Genomic DNA, 23272 nt, shown 5'->3' on the forward strand with positions numbered 1-23272 from the left:
AAAAAAAAAAAAAAAAAAAAAAAAAAAAAAAAAGCAAGGATCTGAAATAATGGAGTAGCATGAAAATAATGTATACAAGAAAGAGGTGGGCTGGGCATATTGGCTTACGCCCATAATCCCAGCACTTTGGGAGGCCAAGGCAAGTGGATCACTTGAGGTCAGGAGTTCGAGAGCAGCCTGCCAAATATGGTGAAGCCCGGTCTCTACTAAAAATGCAAAAATTAGCCGGACATGGTGGTGCATGTCTGTAATCCCAGCTACTCAGGAGGCTGAGGCAGGAGAATCACTTGAACCTGGAAGGCGGAGGTTGCAGTGAGCAGAGATTGCACCACTGCACTCCAGTCTGGGTGACAGAGTGAGATTCCATCTCAAAAAAAAAAAAAGAAGGAATTAGGAATGACTACTCTGACAAATAATACACTTAATGTGCAGATACTATAATAATATTTTGATGTTTAAAAAGTTGCTACATATAAATTATGCAGTCTTGTAATGCAGAGTTACAGAGGGTTATATTTTGGGAATAATCAGAGACAAATTTAAATGCTTGGCAGTAGAACAAATGGACAACTTCTCAAATACAAGGCTCTCTTTCACATAAGTGTTCTGTCAATACCAGACAAAGATTGTGAAGTAAAGGGAATTTTATATGTGGGGTGTGGAGAATAGTATTAAATGATTTCAAGTTAATTTGCAGTCTTAAATTTCTGCAAGTCAATGAATTTGAAAACATGAGAGGCTATTCTCAATCTTTCTGGAATACTCCAGGCCTCATATCACTTAAAGACCATTTGTGTTCTTTCATTTTTAACTGGCTGGTTTTCTGTCTCTGAATGCTAAGAAATATTAAGGTTGACTTTGACACAAGTATTAAACCATCATATACTACTCTACACTTTTGTATCATGCTTTTATATCTTGCAGACTTGATATGCTTTTGGGAATTCATATACTACTCTATGTCTTTTGTATAGTGCTTTTATATCTTGGGTACAGAATATGCATTTAGGTATTTGTAATAATTAAAACAAAACAATCTTGACAAATCATTTCTTACCATTGTCTTTGTAATATAATTTTTTAATTAAAATCATTTCTCTTGAAGTAAACAAATTAAACCTCTATACTGAAATATTTATATTGAATTGTGGCATTGCTTACATAAATATGACAAAGCCAAAGATGCTAACATATTTGTGGTTGTAACTATTAAGCTGCTTTAGAATTGAGATACATACATGTTTTGCACTATTTACCATGGGCTTTTATTGTTTCTCAATTTTATTTAAAACATGATATTAACACTGTGATGGAGGGTTGTTTGTTTGTCTCTATGTTGGAATGATTTGGTCAAGTAGAGTGTAGATGCTCTATAAATATTTGTTGTGTGAATGATTGACTGAAGTAAGCTACAATTTAAAACCTTTTCTCTGCACTCTGGCTTGTTTTCTACAACTTATAAATGTCTTTAACTTTCTCTGATCATAAAACCAAGTCTTTTAGACCTTTGCCTACTTCTAGCTATGCCATCAAGTTTTTTCTTTTTTCAGATCTTTCCTTTTATTTATTTAACAAACATTTGCATAACACTTATTATATGCCAGGCAATACACTACATTATTTTTTTTTCTTTTTTTTAAATTATACTTTAAGTTCTAGGGTACATGTGCATAACGTGCAGGTTTGTTACATATGTATACATATGCCATGATGGTGTGCTGCACCCTTTAACTAGTCATTTACATTAGATATATCTCCTAATGCTATCCCTACCCCCTACCTCCGACCCCATGACAGGCCCCGGTGTGTGATGTTCCCCTTCCTGTGTCCAAATGTTCTCATTGTTCAATTCCCATCTATGAGTGAGAACATGCAGTGTTTGGTTTTCTGTCCTTGTGATAGTTTGCTGAGAACGATGGTTTCCAGCTTCATCCATGTCCCTACAAAGGACGTGAATTCATCCTTTTTTACGGCTGCACTAGCTATGCCATCTTTATTTTCTTCTCCACCAAGTTGCTTGAAAAAATATCCTGCCCACATTCCTGAACCTCGTGTTCTTTCAGTCACTCCTCATCTCACTGTAGTCTGATTTATGCTCACTTCATTTCATAGAAACTGCGGCAGAAGGGGCCACCAGTGACTTCATAAGTGACAAAGTCAAAGGGCCTTCTTTAATCTGATTTTATTTTTTCTCTTACTAGAGTTCAGGCCTGCTGACCATTCCTTTAGGTGATCCTTTCCTCTCTGTTGAGCTCCGTGCTCCTTTGCTAATGTTCATGTTGTTTCTTTTATCTGGTATTACTTTCCTCTTTTCCTTTCTTGGTTAACTCCTACTCTCCTTGTAGACTCTGCTTAGATGTTACCATGTCTTGAAAGTTTCGTCTCGTGATCTTGGGCTGTGTGCAGTGCCTCTTTCTGTGGTCCTGTTGCTTTCGAGCTTATGTCTGTCACTGAGCTGGCCACAATGTACTGGAATGATATGTTTATATCTAGAAGAGGCTATCATCTAGAAGAGGATAAAAGCCAGTTTCACAGCACAGTGCATAGCACACACTACACAATTAACAAATACTTGTGGAACTAAATTAAACTCTACTCCTCATTTTCTTCCTTCCATCCTGACAGCTGGTTCTTCTTTTCTTCTCTTTGTTTCTTTCACTTTGGTCCTAAACATTAGAGTTTAGCAGGATCATAGTCTTTGCTCTATTTTCTTACTCTGCTTCCGTTTCCTGGATAATCTCCAAGCAGTTATATTTGAAGATCATTAATTAAATCATGGCTCCTAAATCCCCTTTTTATATCTGGCTTTCCTGCTGAGTACTAACCTATTGCTAGACATCTCTGAATAGTCTGTACACATCTTATGCTCAAGATGACATGAACTGAGTTCTGTATCTCCACCCCACCCTGCAAACCATATTTCCTTCAGTGCACTCTGTGTTTCTGGTAATGTTACCTCCATTCATGCAGTAATGCAAATTGAGAATCTGTGAATGATTCTTAAGTTCATTTTCCTTGCATCTCACACTCTACTGGTCATTACATTTTGTTGAATCTAGTTATTTAGTACGTATGAAAGTGTTATCTTTTTTCCATGCCTCTTGACATGTATTCAAGGCTGATATTCAGCTCATGCACAAATATGTCATGTTGACTGATGTCCATTCTGCATTTTGGCTTCTGATATGATTTGTGCCTATGCATTCCAGTTACATATTTCAGGTTATCATTAGATACACTCCCCTCTTAATATTGATAAAACAACAGATAGAAAATCAGTGAAGATGTAGAAAAACTTGACATCATCAACCAACAAGACTTAATTGACATTTATAGAACACTATTCTCGACAGCAGCAGAATACACATTCTTTTTAAATGCCCACAGAATAATTACCAAGATAAACCAAAACCTGGGCCACAAAGCAAACTTCAACTAATTTAAAAATATTTGAAGTCATGCAAAGTCTATTTTAAGACCACAGTATTTTCAAACTAAAAATTACAAAGAGTTAACAGGAAAATCCCCAAACAATTGGAATCTAATCAATATACGTCTTAATAATCCATGGGTCAAATAGGAAATATCCAGGAACACACACACACACACACACACACACACACGTCTGTGTATATATCTCAAACTGATTGAAAAAGAAAGTACATCATATAAAATGTCAGAGGACACAACTAAAGCAGTTCTGAGAGGGAAATTTATAGCACTGAATGGATATATTAGAAAAGAGGAAAACTCTCAAATCAAGAATATAAGCTCCTATCTCAAGATGCTAGGAAAAGAAGAACAAAATATACCTAAAACCAGGAAGGAATAATAAAGGTAAGAGCAGGAATCAATAACATTGAAAACATAAAAACATAGACAATTAATGAAACAAAAAACTAGTTCTTTGAAAAGATAAATAAAATGGAAAAACCTCTATAAGCTTGGCAAAGAAAAGAGAGAGAAAATACAAATTACCAGTACCACACATGAAACAGGAGGTACCACTAACGACCTGCAGACATCAAAAGAATAATAAGGGAATACTATGAGAAACTCAACACACATAAATTTGACAACTTAGATGAAGACGAAATGGACTAATTCCTCAAAAACCATAAACTCACCAAATGAGAAATAAATTACTAGAATAGCCTTATTACTATTAAGAAAATCCAATATGTAATTAAATGGAGTCCCAATAAGAAATCTCCAGACACTGATGGTTTTACTGGAAAATTCTACCAATGTTTAAAATAGAAGAGGAGGCGGGGGTGTTTGGTATTTCTGTACCCCATGTGCCATCTACCAATGTTTAAAGGAGAATCAACACCATTTCTGCACAATCTCTTTCAGAAAATAGAAGAGGAGGAAACACTCTCTTAAGCATTTAATGAAGCTTGTATTGCCCTAATAACAAGTCAAAGGCAAAAAAAAAAAAAAAAAAAAAAAAAAAAAAAAAAAAAACTACAAATGCATGTCCTTCATAAACATATAGATAGATACAAGAATTCTTCACAAAATATTAGCAAATATTTTGAATTCAACAATTCAACAATATATAAAAGGAATTATACACTGTGACCAAGTGGAATTTATTCCAGAGGTACAAGGCTGCTTCAATATCTGAAAATTGATCAAGGTAATCTACCATATTAATAGGCTAAAGAAAAACTATATAATCATATTAATTGATGTAGAAAAAGTTGTTTAATAAATTCACCATTCATTCATAATGAAAAACTACCAGAAAACTAGTAATTGAAAGGAACTTCCTCAACCTGACAAAAGATCACCTATGAAAAAACCTGCTGCTACCTAATCATAAAAGCCTGATTGCTTCTCCTGTATTGTTCAGAAACAAGGCAAGAATTTCCACTCTCACCCTCTATTCAACATATCTGTGGAAGTTCTAGCTCATTTAATAAAGAAGTATAGGGAGGCTGGGTGTGGTGACTCATGCCTGTAATCCCAGCACTTTGGGAGGTCAAGGAGGGTGGATCATGAGGTCAGGAGTTCAAGATAAGCCTGACCAATATAGTGAAACCCCATCTCTACTAAAAATACAAAAATTAGCCAGGTGTGGTGGTACACGCCTGTAGTCCCAGGTACTTGAGAGGCTGAGGCACGAGAATCACTTGAACTCAGGAGGTGGAGGTTGCAGTGAACCAAGATTGCAACACTGCACTCCAGCCTGGGCAACAGAGCAAGACTCCGTCAAATAAATAAATAAATAAATAAATAAATAAATAAATAAATAAAAACAGAAATATAGAGGAAAAAAGGGCATACATACCAGAAGGGAAGAAATAAAATTGTCTTTATTTGCAGATGACATGACTATTTGCATAGACAATTACAGAATACACGCACAAACAAATCCCATAACTAATAAGTGAGTTCAACCCAGTCTCAGGATACAAGATGAACATACAAATATTCATTGTGTTTCTGTATATCAGCAATGGCCACATATGGCCATATAGAGCATCATGAAGGATCCTTTTAGAGATGAACTGGTTTGTATCTTGACTGTATCAGTATTCTGATTGTGATAACAGATTGTAGTTTTGCAGTTTTTACACCTGGGGAAAACTGGGTAAAGGGTGCATGGGATATCTCTGCATTATTTCTTACAACTGCATGTAAATCTGCTTATTTTCCTGATAATTACCACATTTTCAAACAAATTCATAAAATTAACTCATTAAAACAAACAACAAAAATCTTTAATCCCTTATCTCCTGGAAGTTACAACATTCTCTCTTTAAGGCCTTGTCTACACTCAGTAGCTCCAACAGCAGTTGGAGAAGATTGCAGAGTAAGTTCCTGATTAAGAAATGGAATTTCTCCAATTGCTGTCCCCATCATTCCATCGCTACAGCTTTTCCTAACATCCACAGTCATCTCTACTTTTTCAAAGCCAATGGGCATTTTCAGTCTTCACTGTGCTTGACTTCTCAGCATTTGAAAGCGTTGGCCATTTGCTCCATCCTAATCATTCTCGTTCCTTCTAAGGTACAACACGCTTTTGTCTAATGTACCACACGCCCCTGTTTCCCCGCAGTTAATCTTATGTTCGTTCTTGTCCCAGGAACATTGCCTGAAATGTATGCTACTTGTCTGTTAGATTTCAGCTGGTGTCACTTCCTCAGGGAATCCCTCCTTGACCTCTCTGATTAGGTCAAACCCCTTTATCATAGTCTCTTAGCACACTGCACTTTCCCTTGGTGGTTTCTATAAAAGTTGCAGATTCATATTAGTCTCTAGGCTCCTTTGATGTGTTTGTTTCCCACTCTTTCCTCTAACTCTACTAGGGAAGGAGTCATCTGAGTTTGTGTCCACCATCAATTCTCAGCTCCTTGCCTTAATGACATATATTCAGTGTTTGTTAAATAAATGCCCGAATGACAGTATCAGAAAGAAAACTTGACTTACATGTAAAGATTTTTTCTATCAATGAGTAAGAGTAATTTAAATTTTCTTTTTTACCACAGGACTACATGAGCAACTTATGTAAGTCAAGCTATATGTTTTATAGACAGAGATTAACTTTTATCAATGGAATTCAACATAAATACAGAACACCTGTATTTAAATAGGTTATTTTCTGAGAGGGAAATTTAAGCACTATATAGATACATTAGAAAAGAGGAAAACTCTCAAATCAAGAATATAAGCTCCTATCTCAAGAACCTAGGAAAAGAGGAACAAAATATTCCTAAAACCAGGAAGGAATAATAAAGTTACCAAATAATAAAGGAATAAGTCAGGCTATATGTTTTATAGACAGAAATTTACTTTTATCAATGGAATTGAACATATTTAAATACAGAACACCTGGCCAGCTCAGTCAGTGGAGTATGAGATGTTTAAAATATGTAATTCTTGGAGGAAAATTGGATTGACCAGTTAAAATATGGAAACCAATTCTGAATAATTTAGTCTTTACTTTTGAGAGGAAAAAATGAATGCTACTTCTTTAGAAATCTACTTCATTAATAGAGCACTGATTCCAATAGATCTAACCCTATCCTTGTATGAACAAGAAAAGATATTTGGTAGGATGGTTTTGCCAAGGAGAAGGGATAAAATGAGCAATCTTTTCACATAGGAATGCAATGTATAAACAAATTTAGCTAGCAGCCTAGTGCGTATGTGCATGCATGTGTGTGATGGCAAATGGTGATTATACAGAGATATGCTCCCTGGCCTCTCTCTTCTCTCCAGTATTTCTCCCCTTTACCAGACTGTTATCTGCAGAATCAAAATCCAACACTGTTTCTCTAAGGCAAATAAATCTTTCTGGGTCCTGCCTTTCTCCTTATCTTTGCTGTGTACAAATGTGCAAAAGTATGTGTTGTACACATATTTCAATTTCATGATACAGTTAGCCCAGGCTTCCACAATGACAGTGGTGTGGTTAAGCAAGAAATGAGATTACTGTTCCTTGGCTAGGGTATTACATAGGTCTAAAATGGAATGTTAGTAGTTACTGTTTCTCCTTAAATCTGGCCTGAGAGTAAGCCATAAACTGATTGGTATAATTGGTCTTGATATAGCACTTGTCATTTTTATGTAATAACAGTCTTTTTTTCCAGTCAAGGGATATAAGTTTTCTCTCATTTTACATTTGTTTGCATTTCACACATGGTGTACATCACAGCAAGAAGACTTTTCAATAAATTCTTCAGTATGTTCACTAGATTAGCCAGGGTAGATGGCCATTTGTTAATAATTCAACAATTAACTTTGAAGGTATATGCCATACTCTGCCTTCTCAGGCAATAAATTGAATTAGAGAAAGTTGAGGATTTAAAATTCTGAATTGTGGTACAGGAGTATGGTCACTGGACTAGAAATACTAACATATGTGTTGTTATCTTGCTCTGCCTTTATGTACCTATATGACTTAAGGAAATTAATTAAACCTCTTTGGGAGTTCATATTTTAATCATTAAAATGAGAGGGTTGACACATACTCTCTCAATTTTCACTTTTGAGAATCTTCTTCACTTTAATTGGTTCTCTTGAATAAATATATTATTTGGTAATTTATTTTAATTTTTAACTCTGGACTTTATTCCAATTTCTTTTCATAGTTAGGGAATGCTGATTCTTCAAATATATTTACTGAAGTAAACTTTCACTTTAAATTAGTGAGCATTTTTAGTATTGGAGAGGAAGCATACTACTTAAGGCTGCCATGGTATGATTTCTGACACTTCTGTTTATTAATTGGCCTCAAACTAGTTGTTTTACTGATTTCTGCCTTAGTTTTCTCAACTATAATTATCAGTAGTAATAATACCTATGGCATTCAATTGGTTAATCTGTGAAAAAATATTTAGAATATTTAGAATAATTCGCAGGATATAATCGTATAATTGGTTCTAGATATTATAAGCTATAGTTATTATTCAAAAATACAAATGTATTATTTCCCAGAATAGAATTCTAACATATAAACACTAAACATAAATTCTCCTGTAATCCAGTTACTTAAATGCTTGAATATTACTCCACATTTCTTCTTTCAAAGTCTGTTTGTCCTCATAACACTGAATCATTCAAATCAGAGCACTAGAGGCAGCTCTCTTTGGAGCCCATTAATTCTCTCAGCAACAAGAAAAAAAAATCAGCACACAGGGATGTGTTGATCCAGCTACTACCAATTTTGAAGAATGGGCAGAAGATGTAGAAGAAAACTCGGTGGTCTCTCCCCTTGCAGATCTATCCTTCAAGCGTAGGACTTGTGAGTTAAACAAAAGTGAACTTGAAAGTTTTAATCAGCGAATAACACAGAGAATTTCCTGACTCGCCATTACCAAGCATTTTAATATTTCACTTCTATTTTTTTGATGGGCATTATCATTACTAGTTTTTCAACCTTGCATAAATATTCGAAAACTTTATAGTATTCAGCTTGATAATCTCTTTTTGAATGCTTTTTTCTTAAATTCACAGACAAAAGGGAGAGTTTAGATAACCCTAATGTCGCAGGATCCTTGGGGTGTTGCTTTTCCAGCTGGAAGCCTCTGCAGCTGGTGATGCCTTTGTCTGAGTTTTACTTGGGCCTGCTGGGCTCACTTTGCCCACTTGTCCTGGCAGGGTGTGCTCAGCTTGTCCTATTGGCCTGGATCCCATGCTAAAGAGTTTGTCACAGCCCTGGCTTGGGGAGCCCCCAGGTCTGGGCTGCCCAAAGGGCCACAGCTTTTCTCTCCTTGTCATCCACAACATGACAAGCAGGGACAGTGGGCCGTGTTTCAGTCCTGTTTGTGCTATAGCTCTTTCAGTTCAGCCATTTGGTGGATCCTGAGTTCTCGTCCCATGTCAAGAATGCATGAGTATGCGGACAACTGGAGGGTGAGCATGGCAAAAAGGTGCTTCATTGAGCAACAGTCCAGCTCTCAGGAGACGTGAAGTGGGTAGGTCCTGTCCACAGGCAAGAGGAGACCCGGACAGAGTAGCTCCTATTTGGAGGCAGGTCATCCCAATATCTGTGTAGCCTACAGCTGAGAGGAGACCCAGAGTGGGTACCTCCTATTGGCAGGCAAGTCATCCCATTGAGTCTGCAGCCCTCCAGAATGGGTAACTCCTATCTGCAGGCAAACTGTCCCTCAACTCTGTGAGTCTGGCTGAGTCTGGGGTTTTTATGGGCTTCAGAAGGGAGAACATGCATGCTGATTGGCCTATTAGTGGCCATGGATGGCCCGGAAAAAGCACCATAAGTTCTCACTCTGGGCCTGGGACCCCACCTAGAACTGACATCCCTGCCCTCAGGTTTCAGGCTGTTCCTGCCTTGAAGGTGGGGCTTCACTGGGGACCCTCCCCTTTCCACCCAGAAACCTGACTACCTCCTGCTGTCATCAACATTTTGTCGATAGCACCTGGCTGTCCATGCCGAGGGGCACCTGCAGGCCTGTGCTGAACCATCCTCAGCCCTGCTTGGTCCCCATCCTGTGCTCATTGGTGCCTAAAGTTCAGAGGGGGCCAAGGAGGCAGGGGGCTGGCATGTCCACAATGCCTTGAGTGCGCACACACTCAGCTGTGTTGTGACATCACCTGGATAGGGCCACAACTTGGCTACGAAATCAGAGCAGGTGCCAGGAGCAGGGAGAGGCCATGCAGCAGGAGCAGGCACTTCTGAGCCTGTGCGGGGAGCAGGGCTTTCTGGGCCTCCGAGAGCACAGGGATGCCTGGGTCCATAGTCATGCCTGGGTGGCTGCAGCTGCGGTTTGAAGGGTTGGGATCCTATCCTGCCAGCTTGGAAAGTTGTCTCCACAGCAACCGCTCCAGATGGGCCACTGCTGCTGCCACTAACCTTTCTTTATAGAATGATTCTTGTAGAGATGAACTCTGTACTCTTTATATTTGTTTAGGAATGAAATAGAATAGTGTAGTTTAAAGTAGTTCAAACGTTTCAAAAATGTTATTTTTTTATACAGTCCAGTCATGTGTTACATAAAAATGTTTTGGTCAATGATAGACCACATATACTTTGTGATCCCATAAGATTATAATGGAGCTGGAAATTTCCTATCATCGTAACATTGTCGCACATTTCATTTCTCACGTTTGTGATGCTGGTGTAAACAAACCTACTGGTATAAACAAACCTACTGTGCTGCCAATGGTGTAAAAGTATACCACATGCAATTATGTGCAGTACATTAATACATGATAAAGATAACAAACGACTGTGGCTGGTTTGTGTATTTACTATACTACACATTTTATCTTTATTTTAGAGTGTACTGCTACATATTAAAAAAGGTTAACTCTAAAACAGTCTCAGATCCTTCAGGTGGTATTCCAGAAGAAGTCATTATTGTCATAGGAGATGACAGCTTCATGCTTGCCCCTATAGAGCTTCCAGTGAGACAAATTGTGGAGATGGAAGACAGTGATACTGATAATCCTGATCCTGTGTAGGCCTAGGCTAATGTGTATGTTTGTGTCTTAGTTTTTAAACAAAAAAAGTTTAAAGTTTTTTAAAAAATGAAAATTTTAAAATGGAAAAAACTTATAGAATGAGCATGTAAACAATGAAAATAATTTTGTTCAGCTGTACAATGTGTTTATCTTTTAACCTGTCTTATTACAAGTCAAAATTAAAACAATCAAAACATTGATAAAGTAAAATAGTTACAGTAAGCTAAACTTAATTTATTATTGGAGAAATAAAACTACTTTAGAAATTTAGTGTAGCTTAAGTGTGCAGTGTTTATACAATAAGTAGCAGTGTACAATAATGTCCTAGATCTTCATATTCATTCACCACTCACTCACTGACTCACACAAAGCAACTCCTAGTTCTATAAGCTCCATTTCTAGTGAGTGCCCTATGTAGGCGTAGCATTTTTTTTTGTCTTTTATACCATATTTTTACAGTTATTTTTCTATGCTTAAACATGTTTAGGTACACAGTCACTTACCATTGTGATACAATTGTCTACAGTATTCAGTACAGTAACATGCCGTACAGATGTGTAGCCTTGGCGTAAGAGGTGATACCATACAGCCTCAGTATGTGGTAGGCTTCACCATCTAGGTTTGTGTAAAAACACTCTGTGAAGTTTTCACAATGCTAAAATCACCTAAAGATACGTATGTCAGAATGTACTCTCATCATCAAGCAACACGTGATTGTATATTTTATACATGTTTAAATAAGAGTAATTATTATCACTTTATATACGTGGACTGAAACTTTAAGCCATTTCCAAATATGCAAGTCTCATATTTGAAAATATTGAGGCTCCCAAGTTACTTTTTGCATTTAATACTCTTGCTAAGTCATCCCCAAAGTATCTTCAATGAACATCTCAATTACTTCTGTATTTCCCTGTATCTGTAATCTCCACTAAGTCATCCTATACTGTATTTTTCACATGTACACCTTCTGAATAGTTAACCCCTCCCAGGCTTCATTTTCAGTGTAATTACACAGGATCAGTATAATTTTATCTCCACGTACGTAGTTTTCTCTTTGCAAGAATTTTGTATTTTTATTTATGTTAACCAGTTTTCTCTAATTTGTTTATTCCCTTTTTAAGGACAGGGATTTGCTTCTTTTAAAGACAGAAATATGTGACTTCCTTTTAAGATACGTAGCCATGATTCTGCTAACTAGTATATTCAATTGGATACATCATAGTCCTTTTCTCCCCTTCATGTAATGGAAAATAACATTTAAAAAAAAAATCTAGTCTATAGCAATCTGCCTTCTGTGTATATACAATGAGAAAAAATGATGACTCAGCTATTACTCTGATTCAGGCTATATAATTTGATCTTCTCAACTGGAAAAGATTATAAAGCTGATGCTAGCATCTTTTAGATTTCTCCCGTGACTAGTTGTTAAAAAATATTTATTTTTGAGTTTATTTTTCTCTTTATGTATATGTTTTATGTTGGAGCTGGCAAGCTCAGCTATTGTCATGGCTCCATCAACAATATTTATTAAGGTCTATTGTTAGCTCCAAGTCATGCTAGAAGGTGATGGGGAAGCAGAATAAATATCAGATATGGTTCTTCTACCAAAGGTTTTGACAATATATTCAAGGAATTAAGATTAATATAAAGTGCAGAAAGCAAACAAATCAAGACACACCTAAATAACAAACTCTTACGCTGTGTAGAAGCTAAGACAGTTTCTTTGTAAACTACCTGGTGTCATCACCTATGATAAATACTCTACATTTAACTCCTGCATGGTGGCATAAAAATCTGCACTAGGTTTTTAAGGGAAGTTTGCAACTAGTAGATAGGGAGAATTTTGTGAATGAGACAATACAAATTAATAATAACTATTATTCATTGGGTGTTGAGTGATCAGAACTCTTCTAAGCACTTTTTATACATTGTTTTAATTATAAGCACAAACCCATGATGTAGATATTTTAAGTCCCCCATTTACAGCTGCTGTGGAAACTTAGAATCAGAGACAGCAAATACGTTTGCCAGTGGCACAGGGGACTGGAGCTGGGATTTGAAACAAGCTTCGCTGGATTCAAAAGCAGGATTCCCTTGCCATAATCTGGAGAGGGACAATTGGGAAGCTGTTGTGTAGTCCAAGATATCCAAGATACGTAGCTAGGACTAGAATATCGGTTATCAGAACATTGAGGAGGAGGTTAGGGTGTCAGGTGGCTATTGTAAGAGATGAAAAGGGAGCTGAAAATGGCTCTGATGTCTTCAGCTAGAACAACCAATAAAATGGCAGTTATCAACTGAAATACCACAGTAGGAAGAACAACTGGTGGAGAGGGAAGCAATAATTTTGGTTTTGGTAACACTGAGTTTGAAGATTGTACTCAGATATTCATATGACATTGCAAAGTCAGATTTGATCAAGTTACTCAGGTAAAGACTGAGAACAGAAACTTGGGAAATTCTTGAGGCTGAGGAAGAGAAACTATATAAATTGAGAGTTAGAAACTGGAGCCAACAGCAGAATCAGAAAAGCAAAGTGTACTAAAGAAGGGTGATGAGAAGGTTTTTCACAGGATGAGGATCAACAGCGCCAAGTGCTACAGAGGAAAGATTAATAAGACAACCGAAGAGCACTTTGGTGATCAGGGTGTCATTAGTCCCTTTTAGGAGGGCAATTTCACAGGAAAGTTTGTTGTTTCATTTTTGACATAGAGAAATCTGAGCATGTTTGAAGGTTGTTTTGGGCAAAGCATTGGATGTTATGGAGGGACCAGGTTTTGTGCAACCTCAGGCTGAATTGTAGTATGCATATCGAATAGCCACACTTCACTTCCTGGGCAGAAGTCTGGTAGTGTGATTAAGCAAGAACCCATTTAATTTCTCTGCTTACAGCAAAGTCTCATTAATCACAATGAATAAGAAAAAACTTAATTTGTCCCTCTAGTACAGGATAGCAGAGTGACTGCACCTCAGCATGAAATAACTCTGAGATGAAAATAGTCCTGCTAGAAGCAATGAGCTACGAGCTATACTAGGGGTAAATGCTCTCTGTGACTACTGAGAATGTTAAATATGTCAGAATCCCTAATTTGCTCAGCACTGCATCTGCAGAATTAGCAGTTTCAGTTTCATTTACTTGACATTAGTTCTTCCAAAGGTAAACTTTTTTTTTTTTTTCCGGGGATAAGATGGGGTAATTTATGTAGAACAGAAATTTATTTCTCACAGTTCTGCAGACTGTGACTTTCAAGATCAAGGTGCTGGAAGGTTCTGTCTCTTGTTTCAAGATGCTGCCTTGTTTCTGTGTCCTCCAGAGAGGAGGACCAGCATATCTTTACATGGCAGAAGAGCGGAAGGACAAAAGAGAACAAACAGGTTCCCACAAACCCTTTGTTTTAGCACCATTTGTCCATTCATGGGAGCAGAGTCCTCCTAACGTAAACATCTTCCAAAAGTCCCCACCTTCCAACACTGTTGCACTGGGGATTCAATTTTCAGCACATGAATTTTGGGAGGCATGTTTCAGACCCTAGCACATACATATCTTCAAAAATAATAGATTTATAGATATTTGTGTCTTGGAACTTTAGCCATGGAGAAGTCTCAGCTTCTCAGGCCTGGGCACAGAGTTGTATCCTTAATTGAAGAAAGGAAATGACTCAATCCTGAGGAATTGCAACTGTGTGGGACCTACCACAAGGAGATAGTGAAGAGGGATTGTCAAAATAGCAAACTGATAGAAAGCATGAATCTGAACCATGTGGCATTACTGATATTTGACTGCTTTGACTTATGAAAATGATGATTCTATATGATTAAAGTAATGGGGAGTGGGGAAAGAAGGAAGGTTGGTTGGAGACCGCAGATTAACCAAGAAATTGTTGGTTCTTTGAGAATATTTATAGCTCTTTAACAGAAGTGCATTAAAAGGGTAGTCTTGGCAATTTACCTATCTTGTGGAACAGAAAATGAAGGGATGTTATGGTCTCTACATGTCCATCTGCGGTCTTGCTTCCTCCAAGCTGTTTCTGAGACAAATAGAAAATCTTTGAGGAGCATTTTGTGTTTTGAGATGCTTTCATATACTTCAACAATTTTTGTTTATAGACTCTTATTCAGAATCCCATAGAAGCTATTGACTCCTCTTCCATAGGAAAATGAGCATATGTACATATCTTAATTTAATTTCAGAATATCCATGAACTCCTCTGAAGTTCGGGCCACAAACTCTGTATCTATGAAATTAACATATGATCTTCTCAAGTAGTGATACAATCAACAACCAACGAGAACACTGGAGGAGAGGGATACTCTTAAAATGTCTCTGGGTAACACAGAAAGAGCTTCTGGGTCAGAGCTAATCCTTCCATCTCTAGAGAAAGGTCAGTTGTACTCAGGGTACTATGTCCTATAAATCATGACATTTATGTCCAGTCTAGAGTCTGGTTTATAGGGCAAGGCATAAAGAATTAAAGACAATGAAACATTTGTCCCCAGTAATTTCCTCTGTGTATGGTCATAATCAGATTTCAATTATCATTATATTCACTTGTTAACACTTGGATTTAGCTCATTTATTTATAACAAATGGAGAAAATTCAAAACAGCTAGCTTTACATTCTAGGCTCATCCATTAGGACAACCAGGCAGGTTGGTATTGAAAAATAGCCTTGTCTGAGATAATGCCGATCAAAGGACCATGTATCAGTTCTAAATCCTGACCACAGATTAGAATTACTAAAATACAACAGTGGTCAGCCCAAATCAAGGCCAATTGAATAAGAATCTCTGGAAGTGGCACCAGACATTGGTTTCATTCAAAAGCATCTCAAGAAGTTCTACTGTACATTTAGGGTTAGTAACCACTGGATTTGAGTAATATTAGATGGTGGTTTGAATAAGATGGAGAAAGACAAGATGGCAGCCTATCCTTACAGGTGAGGCCAGCAGAGTGATGGGACATCTCTAGCAAGTAAGAATCAGGAAAGTCAGTTTGATCTGAATCAGATTGTATTTACAAGTAAGTTTTCAATTCTTAAAGGAGCATCTGCCACAACACAAAGTCCTTCGTCTGAGGATCTTAAGGCATAGGTCAATTATCCCATTTGGCTTTAAAGCAACAGTAACGTTTTGAAAATTGGAACAAAATAATGTGAGTTATAGAGAGAGGGGCATTGAGGAAGAAAAGGCCAATTTTTGAAGAGATTGTACACCCTCTTTTTTCATATTTTAAAACTTACAAAAGGGTAAACATTGGAAACCTCACCATCCCCTGTTCCAGCTTTACAATTTATCTCCCTTGAAGGTTGTCAATCGTGTGCACACTATTCTGCAGTTTGATTTTGTTTTCACTAAATAGTATATCCTGGATAACTGCTTACGATTTAACAAGTTTTAAGTTTAAATGTTGCCATCCCAAGCACTCCTCCCTTGATAAAGACACATGAGCTGTAGTAGGAACTCAACAAATGCTATTTCCAGTTTTATTACTCTCCTGAAATAAACAAAACAAACTGTCTGCTGAAATAAAATTTGCTACTAGTCGATAAAAGATGCTGCTGTCTTCACCTTAGAACTGCTGTGGAAACATGCCTTGGGTGACATTTCTCAAAAATAGTATTCAGAAAGAGACCAGATGTATTTCTAATCCTGCCACCAAAAAAGAGGCAAAACTGCAGTTGACTCAAAAAGTTTTATCTCAGTGTCTGGGAAATCACAAGTAGTCTTGACCTCAAGACTTGAAGAAATAGAATCATAGGATTAATCATAGGATTAATAATAAAGCAATTATTTTGTCCAAAGATTTAACTCTACTGTTTAATTATAACTTAATTTTGCTAAGTGGTTGTATTTCACCACTTTCCTATGTTGAAAACTTAACCTTAGTAGAAAATATGTGAGAAGGTGAGACAGTAACTGGTTTTCTAACTGGGGGCTTGTCATCTACAATACATACTAATATAATGAATCATAACTGGTAGAAAATTATATATGGATGTTAATATTAAGGCATTTTGGTAACTGTTTTGGTTTCTGTGCTTTGTACCTGGTTAGCCACATTATAAATCTTGCTAATATTAGCAATTGATGTTTTATAACTCTCTGAGGTTAAATTTTATAATTTCTAACAGCTGAAAGCTTAGAATTTTGGCTTCATCTTTGTAGACATCCCTTTCTACCTTTATTATCTAGGAAGCAACTAATAACGTAGACTTAGTTTGGGAGAAAGAAATTAAATAAACAACTGGTAACCACATAGGTTTGAGTTTGAGGAGCTTTAAAGTTGATATTTTTGGCTGCATTCTTGCTTTTGGTGTATATGTTGTTTGTTTAAAACCCTGCAATCTTAGAATCTTCTTATTTTAAATTGAATATTGCCTTGGTCATTGCCCCTTACTGAAAACCAAGTGACGGAATCAATGTCTTTTTCTTTAGGCAGTTCAGTATGCTTAGTGTGTTACTGGCTACTTTTAAAAAGCATTGTGAAGATATTTTATTGCTTATGTGTGCACGCTTGTCTATGTGTGTGTGCACGTGCATGAAGGCAGGAGAGAATTATAATTAAAATCAATAAGCCATTGAGTCACTTTTATTTAGCGTTAATAATAAAAGATTCTTACAGGCTTTGCGTCAGCTTTCTGAAGCTACTGGTGGTGGTAGGTACTGAGAACATACAAGTCCTCTGTTTATTACTGCATTCTCTCTGTTTATTGGACACAAATAGCTTGCAGCATATACCGTGCAATTTCTAATAATATTATCCCATACACACACACATAGACATACACACATCCAAACTTATGAGACTGTGTGTTCCATTAAAGCAGGAGCTTATCTGGCTTATTCACACAATTGTTCCCAGAATATTTATTAAATAAATAAATAAATATACCAGTGTTGCCCACTTTATTATTTGTTTGTATGTAAACAGTAGTTTATGATGAAAGATCTTTTTCTATGCTGCATTATATTAACTGAAATGTTTACATTATTCTGGGCTTAATATATATGTTAATCATCAGACTGTTTTGAAATGGGTAATTTCTTTAATATCATAATTGTTTTAATTAAATTTGACATCAAACAGAAGGTCTTAAAGAAGAAAAAACTAAAGTATATAAATATTAAAGTAATTTTAAATAGGAAAACATTTTATTCATAACATTGAATTATCTTCTGGGGAATGGACAGTAAAACACAAAGCAATTGAACTTTTCTATGTTCAATTAACTTATGAAAGAACATGAGATTTTATGAATCACTTCTTTACTATTCTAATAGTAATGCTACATTATCATGATTTTTATATTCCATAAGTATAATATTGATGAAAATTAGTTTGGTACAGGGTCAAACTTGCAATAGAAGTTAAAATCATATATTATAAAAAGCATGATGTAGTTTTTTTACTAATACAGTCATGTATTGCTTAACAATGGAGATATGTTCTGAGAAATGTATCCATAGATTTTATCACTGTGTGTACATCATAGAGTGTACTTACACAAACCTGGTGGTATAGCCTACTACATAGCTAGGCTATATGGTATAGTCTATCGCTCAAGGCTACAAACCTGTACGACATGTTACTGTGTTGAATACTGCAGGCAATTGTAGCACATGGTATTTGTATAACTAAATATATCTAAACATAGAAAAAGTGCAGTAAAACTGTGGTATCACACCTGTAATCCAAGCACTTTGAGAGGCCGAGGCAGGCAGATTGCCTGAGGTCAGAAGTTCAAGACCAGCCTGGCTAACATGGTGAAACCCTGTCTCTACTAAAAAGACAAAAACTAGCTGGGCATGGTGGCAGGTGCCTGTAATCCCAGGTACTCGGGAGGCTGAGGCAGGAGAATCCCTTGAACCCGGGAGGCAGAGGTTGCAGTAAGCCAAGATCCTGCCACTGCACTCCAGCCTGAGAGCAGGGCTCTGTCTCAAAAAAAAAAAAAAAAAAAAAAAATGTCCCTGGTGATCCATGCCTTTGTGTGTGTGTGTGTGTGTGTGTGTGTGTGTGTAATAATGGACCGCTAAGACACTCACTCTTTAAAAACAGCAGACAGAATTTTGCCTATCACAGCAAGTTTACACTGATGTGTGCCTACTGTACGAGCACATCTCAGCGTGGTTATTCTGTCCTTGGAATCCTTAATTATTTAGAGGATGTCTCATCCGCTGTAGTCTTTCAGGCGTGCACCTGTGTCTTTCTGGTGTGCACCTGTAGTCTCAGCTACTTGGGAGGCTGAGGCAGGGAGAATCGTTTCAACCCAGGAGGTTGAGGTTGCAGTAAGCCAAGATCGCACCACTGCACTCCAGCCTGTGCGACAGAGCAAGACTCTGTCGTAAAAACCACCAAAACAAAGCAAAAAAATATGGTATCATAATTATCTAAAACATTGCTATATTGCATAGGACTGTATTTTTAATACTTGATCTGCCCTTATTGTTATCATTAAACATAAGTAATTAGAGGCACTGTAAAATACTGTGTCCTCTATGTAGGTGGTCTTACATGGGATATCATTTTAATTATGATATTAATATCACCCTTTAGTGAGTAATTATTTTCTCATGACACTGGCACTGTCGTGGAATTCAATTTCGATTGGCTATAAAATATCTTTCTTTAGTGGAGGTTAAATTATCCTACAATATTATCTCAGTGCTTTTAGCTTATTGAGAAAACATTGGCAAAATGATTTATTCTTATTTAACAGACAAGTAAATGGAAGTATAGACAGGGTAAGTCAGTTGCATAAGGTCAGTTAATAAATCATTTTCACGTGGGTGAGATCACATTTTCTAAGTCACAGTCTAATACTCAAGGAACTGATCAGTGCCTGAGACATATCAAAAAGTAAAAATAAAATGTTTACCTTGTTTGTTAGAAGGAATAAAGTTGCAGGCTCATTTCAGACTTATGTACTAAAGGCTTCAAAATTTGTGAGTGAAATTATGTACATGTGTTGCCAGGTTGTATTTTGCAGCTTTTTGTATTATTTGCATGTGTTGATTCGTATGAAGAGTAATGAAATAAATTGAAATAGTGCTTTAGATAGTTGTGATAATCAAAATGAATTTCCAGCTGCAGCAAATACTTTTTTTGGTATTAAAAAGGCAAAATAGAAAGCAATAGAATATAAAACAGGTTGAAATAGTTTTTTTTTAATAGGAACATAATTACACTAAAGAATATTAAAGAAAACCATTTAAAAATAATAAAAAAAACAAAATAGTGTTCTATCAATGATCTAATCAATGAGTATTGAATCTAAATTATTGGACAACTATCCTATACCTCATTTATAGTTCATTCCTTTTTCTAAATTAAAAAAAATTAATAGGTCTAACTCTCAGGATATCATCATTTTTTTCTTATTCCCTGTTTGGGGACATTGTTGAGTGTGCTACTAGCAAATCCTTTGCTCTTTTTACCTTAGTTCGGTGTTTCCTACAGGTCATTTACAGAGTTTCATGGGAAACTGAGATTGAGAATTTAATTAGGGAGGTTTAAGAAATATTAAATACAGCTACCCTTCTCTTAGAAATCAGTAATACATCTTAACCCTTTTAAGGTTAGAAATGATCTAAGATTAAAAAACCCTGTTGCCATTTGTTTACCTCCAACTTCCACAAAAGGGTTTGGCTGTGAAATATATATATGTATATATATATATATTTCCAAAACATATATTAACATTCCAGTCATCTTGCTTTAGAAACACAGGAAAAGGTAGCAGTGATGAGGATTGATTACGGAAGAAGGGGATGTAGCTTGGCCAAGATAGATTTTATGGGTTAATTAGAATGTTTGCAGAGTTACTGATTTATTTTAGTAACTTGCCTATTTTCCACTTTTCAGAAATATCAACTAAACCTTTCTTTGTCTTTTGAATTGCATGGCTTGCCAAATTGTGAGATTTTTATGCATGATTTTCCATTGAACATATATAATGTTATTTTGAGTCTGTGGAAAACATGCACTTTGGCACATCTTATTGGATTATTTTTAATTCATAGGAGTTACTTTTCTTGGAGTGAGACATTTAACTGAAAAGGTCATTGCTCAGGAATCACTGCTTTTGTAGATTTTTCTTTTTTCTCAAATGTTTTGAGAAATACTGTTGTCACTTTTAATACTGATCATGAAAAATACGTTAAAGTTCAATATTCATAACAACCATATTTAGGTTTTTTTGGCAAATACAAGAATGTTTTATGTTCTTAATTTGAATGTGATATGTATTTTAATTCTTTATTTTCAAAACTTGATGAAGAAGAAATTATAATTTGAAAGCTTTTAGGATACTATAATGGAGCAAACAGCCTCTCTTATGCCTGGGTATTTGGTTTGCTTTATTTATGACAGAACATGGAAATATTTTAAAACTAAGATTTGTTGAAAACCCCATATTATTAACATTGTTGTGTTAAATGTATAACTACTGAACTGTCAGTGAAATATGAGACATTTTACCCAGTGACATTTTAAATGAATCTCATTGTAGGGGAAGCCTGTGGGAACACCAGATGCTGGCGCTTATTTCCGTGTGCTTGCAGAGCATGGAGTAGCTGCCTTGTTTACAGCACCAACTGCAATTAGAGCAATCCGTCAACAGGACCCTGGGGCAGTCTTGGGGAAGCAGTACTCTCTGACAAGGTGATGTTGGGATGCATAGGGCAAATGACATTAGAAAGTGCAATCAAAATGAATAAGTGAACATTATATTTTTTTCTGGTACTGCAATGCTCTTATAGGAAGAGCCAAAAGATTCGGAGTGTTATTAAGAATAACTTGTCTAAATATAATTTTGAAATAGTTGGAATTTTAACTCTGCTTAGAGATGTTAAAATATTATATCATGTTAATTTCAGTTCAAATATTACCAAAATATTACTTTTAAAAATCACTCTTCTTATGTTTTCCTTAAAAGACAAAATGTCTATTGTGACTTAAAATGCACAGTTTGATGGATGCAGATATACTAGCATCTGTCTTTTGAAAATAGAACAATGGGTTAAATGAAGGGACAATATTTGAATGCATGTATACAGATAAAATGTGAAAAATTATAGTCCAAATTAAATATGTTAAAAAAGTGAAAAACAAAGAGACTTAGGTAAACACAGAATAATAGTGGGAGATGTCAGCACCACACTGACAGTATTCAACAGATCATCAAAGCAGAAAACTAACAAAGGTATTTGGGACTCAACACTCAATCAAATGGACCTGACATACATCCACAGAACACTCCACCCAACAACAACAGAATATTCATTCTTCTCATCTGCATATGAGAAATACTCTGAAATCGACCATGTGCTCAGCCATCAAGCAATTCTCAACAAATTAAAAAACATAACAATGACACTCTCAGACCACAATGAAATAAAAATAGAGATTAATATCAAGAGGCTTTCTGAAAATCATACTATTACATCGAAATTAAACAATCTGCTCCTGGGTGACTTTTGGGTAAACAATGAAATTAAGGTAGAAATCAAGAAATCCTTTGAACTGAATGAAAGCAAATGTACCACATACCAGATTCTCTGGGCCATAGCTAAAGTAATGGTAAGAGGAAAGTTTATAGAACTACATGCCCACAAAAAGGTTAGAAAAAATCTCAAATTAACAACCTAACATCACACCTCGAGGAACTAGAAAAACCAGAGCAGACTAATCCCAAAGCTAGCAGACAAAAGAAAACCAAATTAGATCTGAACTGAAAAAAATTTAGATGCTAAAAAACCATATGAAAGATCAATAAAAGCAAAAGTTAAGTTTTTAAAGAATAAAAAACCTGATAGGCCACTTGTTAGACTATTTAAAAAAGAGAGAAGATCCAAATAAATACAATCAGAATGACAAAGGGGACATTAGCACTGACTCAACAGAAATGTAAAATGTCCTGAGACAATTACAAATACCTCTATGCACACAAAGTAGAAAACCTAGAAGAAATGGATAAATTTCTGAAAACATACAGTCTCTTAAGATCGAACCAAGAGGCTGGACGCAGTGGTTCATGCCTGTAATCCCAGCACGTTGAGAGGCTGAGGCAGGTGGATCACGTGGTGGAGACCACTGGCCAACATGGTGAAACCCCATCTCTATTAAAAATACAAAAATTAGCCAGGTATGGTGGTGTGGGCCTGTAGTCCCACCTACTTGGGAGGCTGACGCAGGAGAATTGCTTGAACCCAGGCGGCAGATGTTGCAGTGAGCCAAGGTTACACCATGGCACTCCAGCCTGGCCACAGAGTGGGACTCCATTTGAAGAAAAAAAAAAAAAAAAAAAAAAAAAAAAAAAAAAAAAAAAAAAAAAAA

General features: G+C 36.2%; 1 protein-coding gene across 1 annotated transcript in view; it reads left to right on the forward strand.

Annotated features, from left to right (window-relative positions):
* The window catches only part of ACSS3 (acyl-CoA synthetase short chain family member 3), a 184372-nt gene that overhangs the window by 79891 nt on the left and 81209 nt on the right, over positions 1 to 23272 (forward strand). Inside the window, 1 exon segment of the mRNA XM_017870447.1 lies at positions 21447 to 21598. Coding sequence (XP_017725936.1) covers positions 21447 to 21598 — 152 coding nt within the window.

This window comes from Rhinopithecus bieti, unplaced genomic scaffold (genome assembly GCF_001698545.2).
Source record: "Rhinopithecus bieti isolate Rb0 unplaced genomic scaffold, ASM169854v2 scaffold_5387, whole genome shotgun sequence".
NCBI classification, from domain to species: domain Eukaryota; kingdom Metazoa; phylum Chordata; class Mammalia; order Primates; family Cercopithecidae; genus Rhinopithecus; species Rhinopithecus bieti.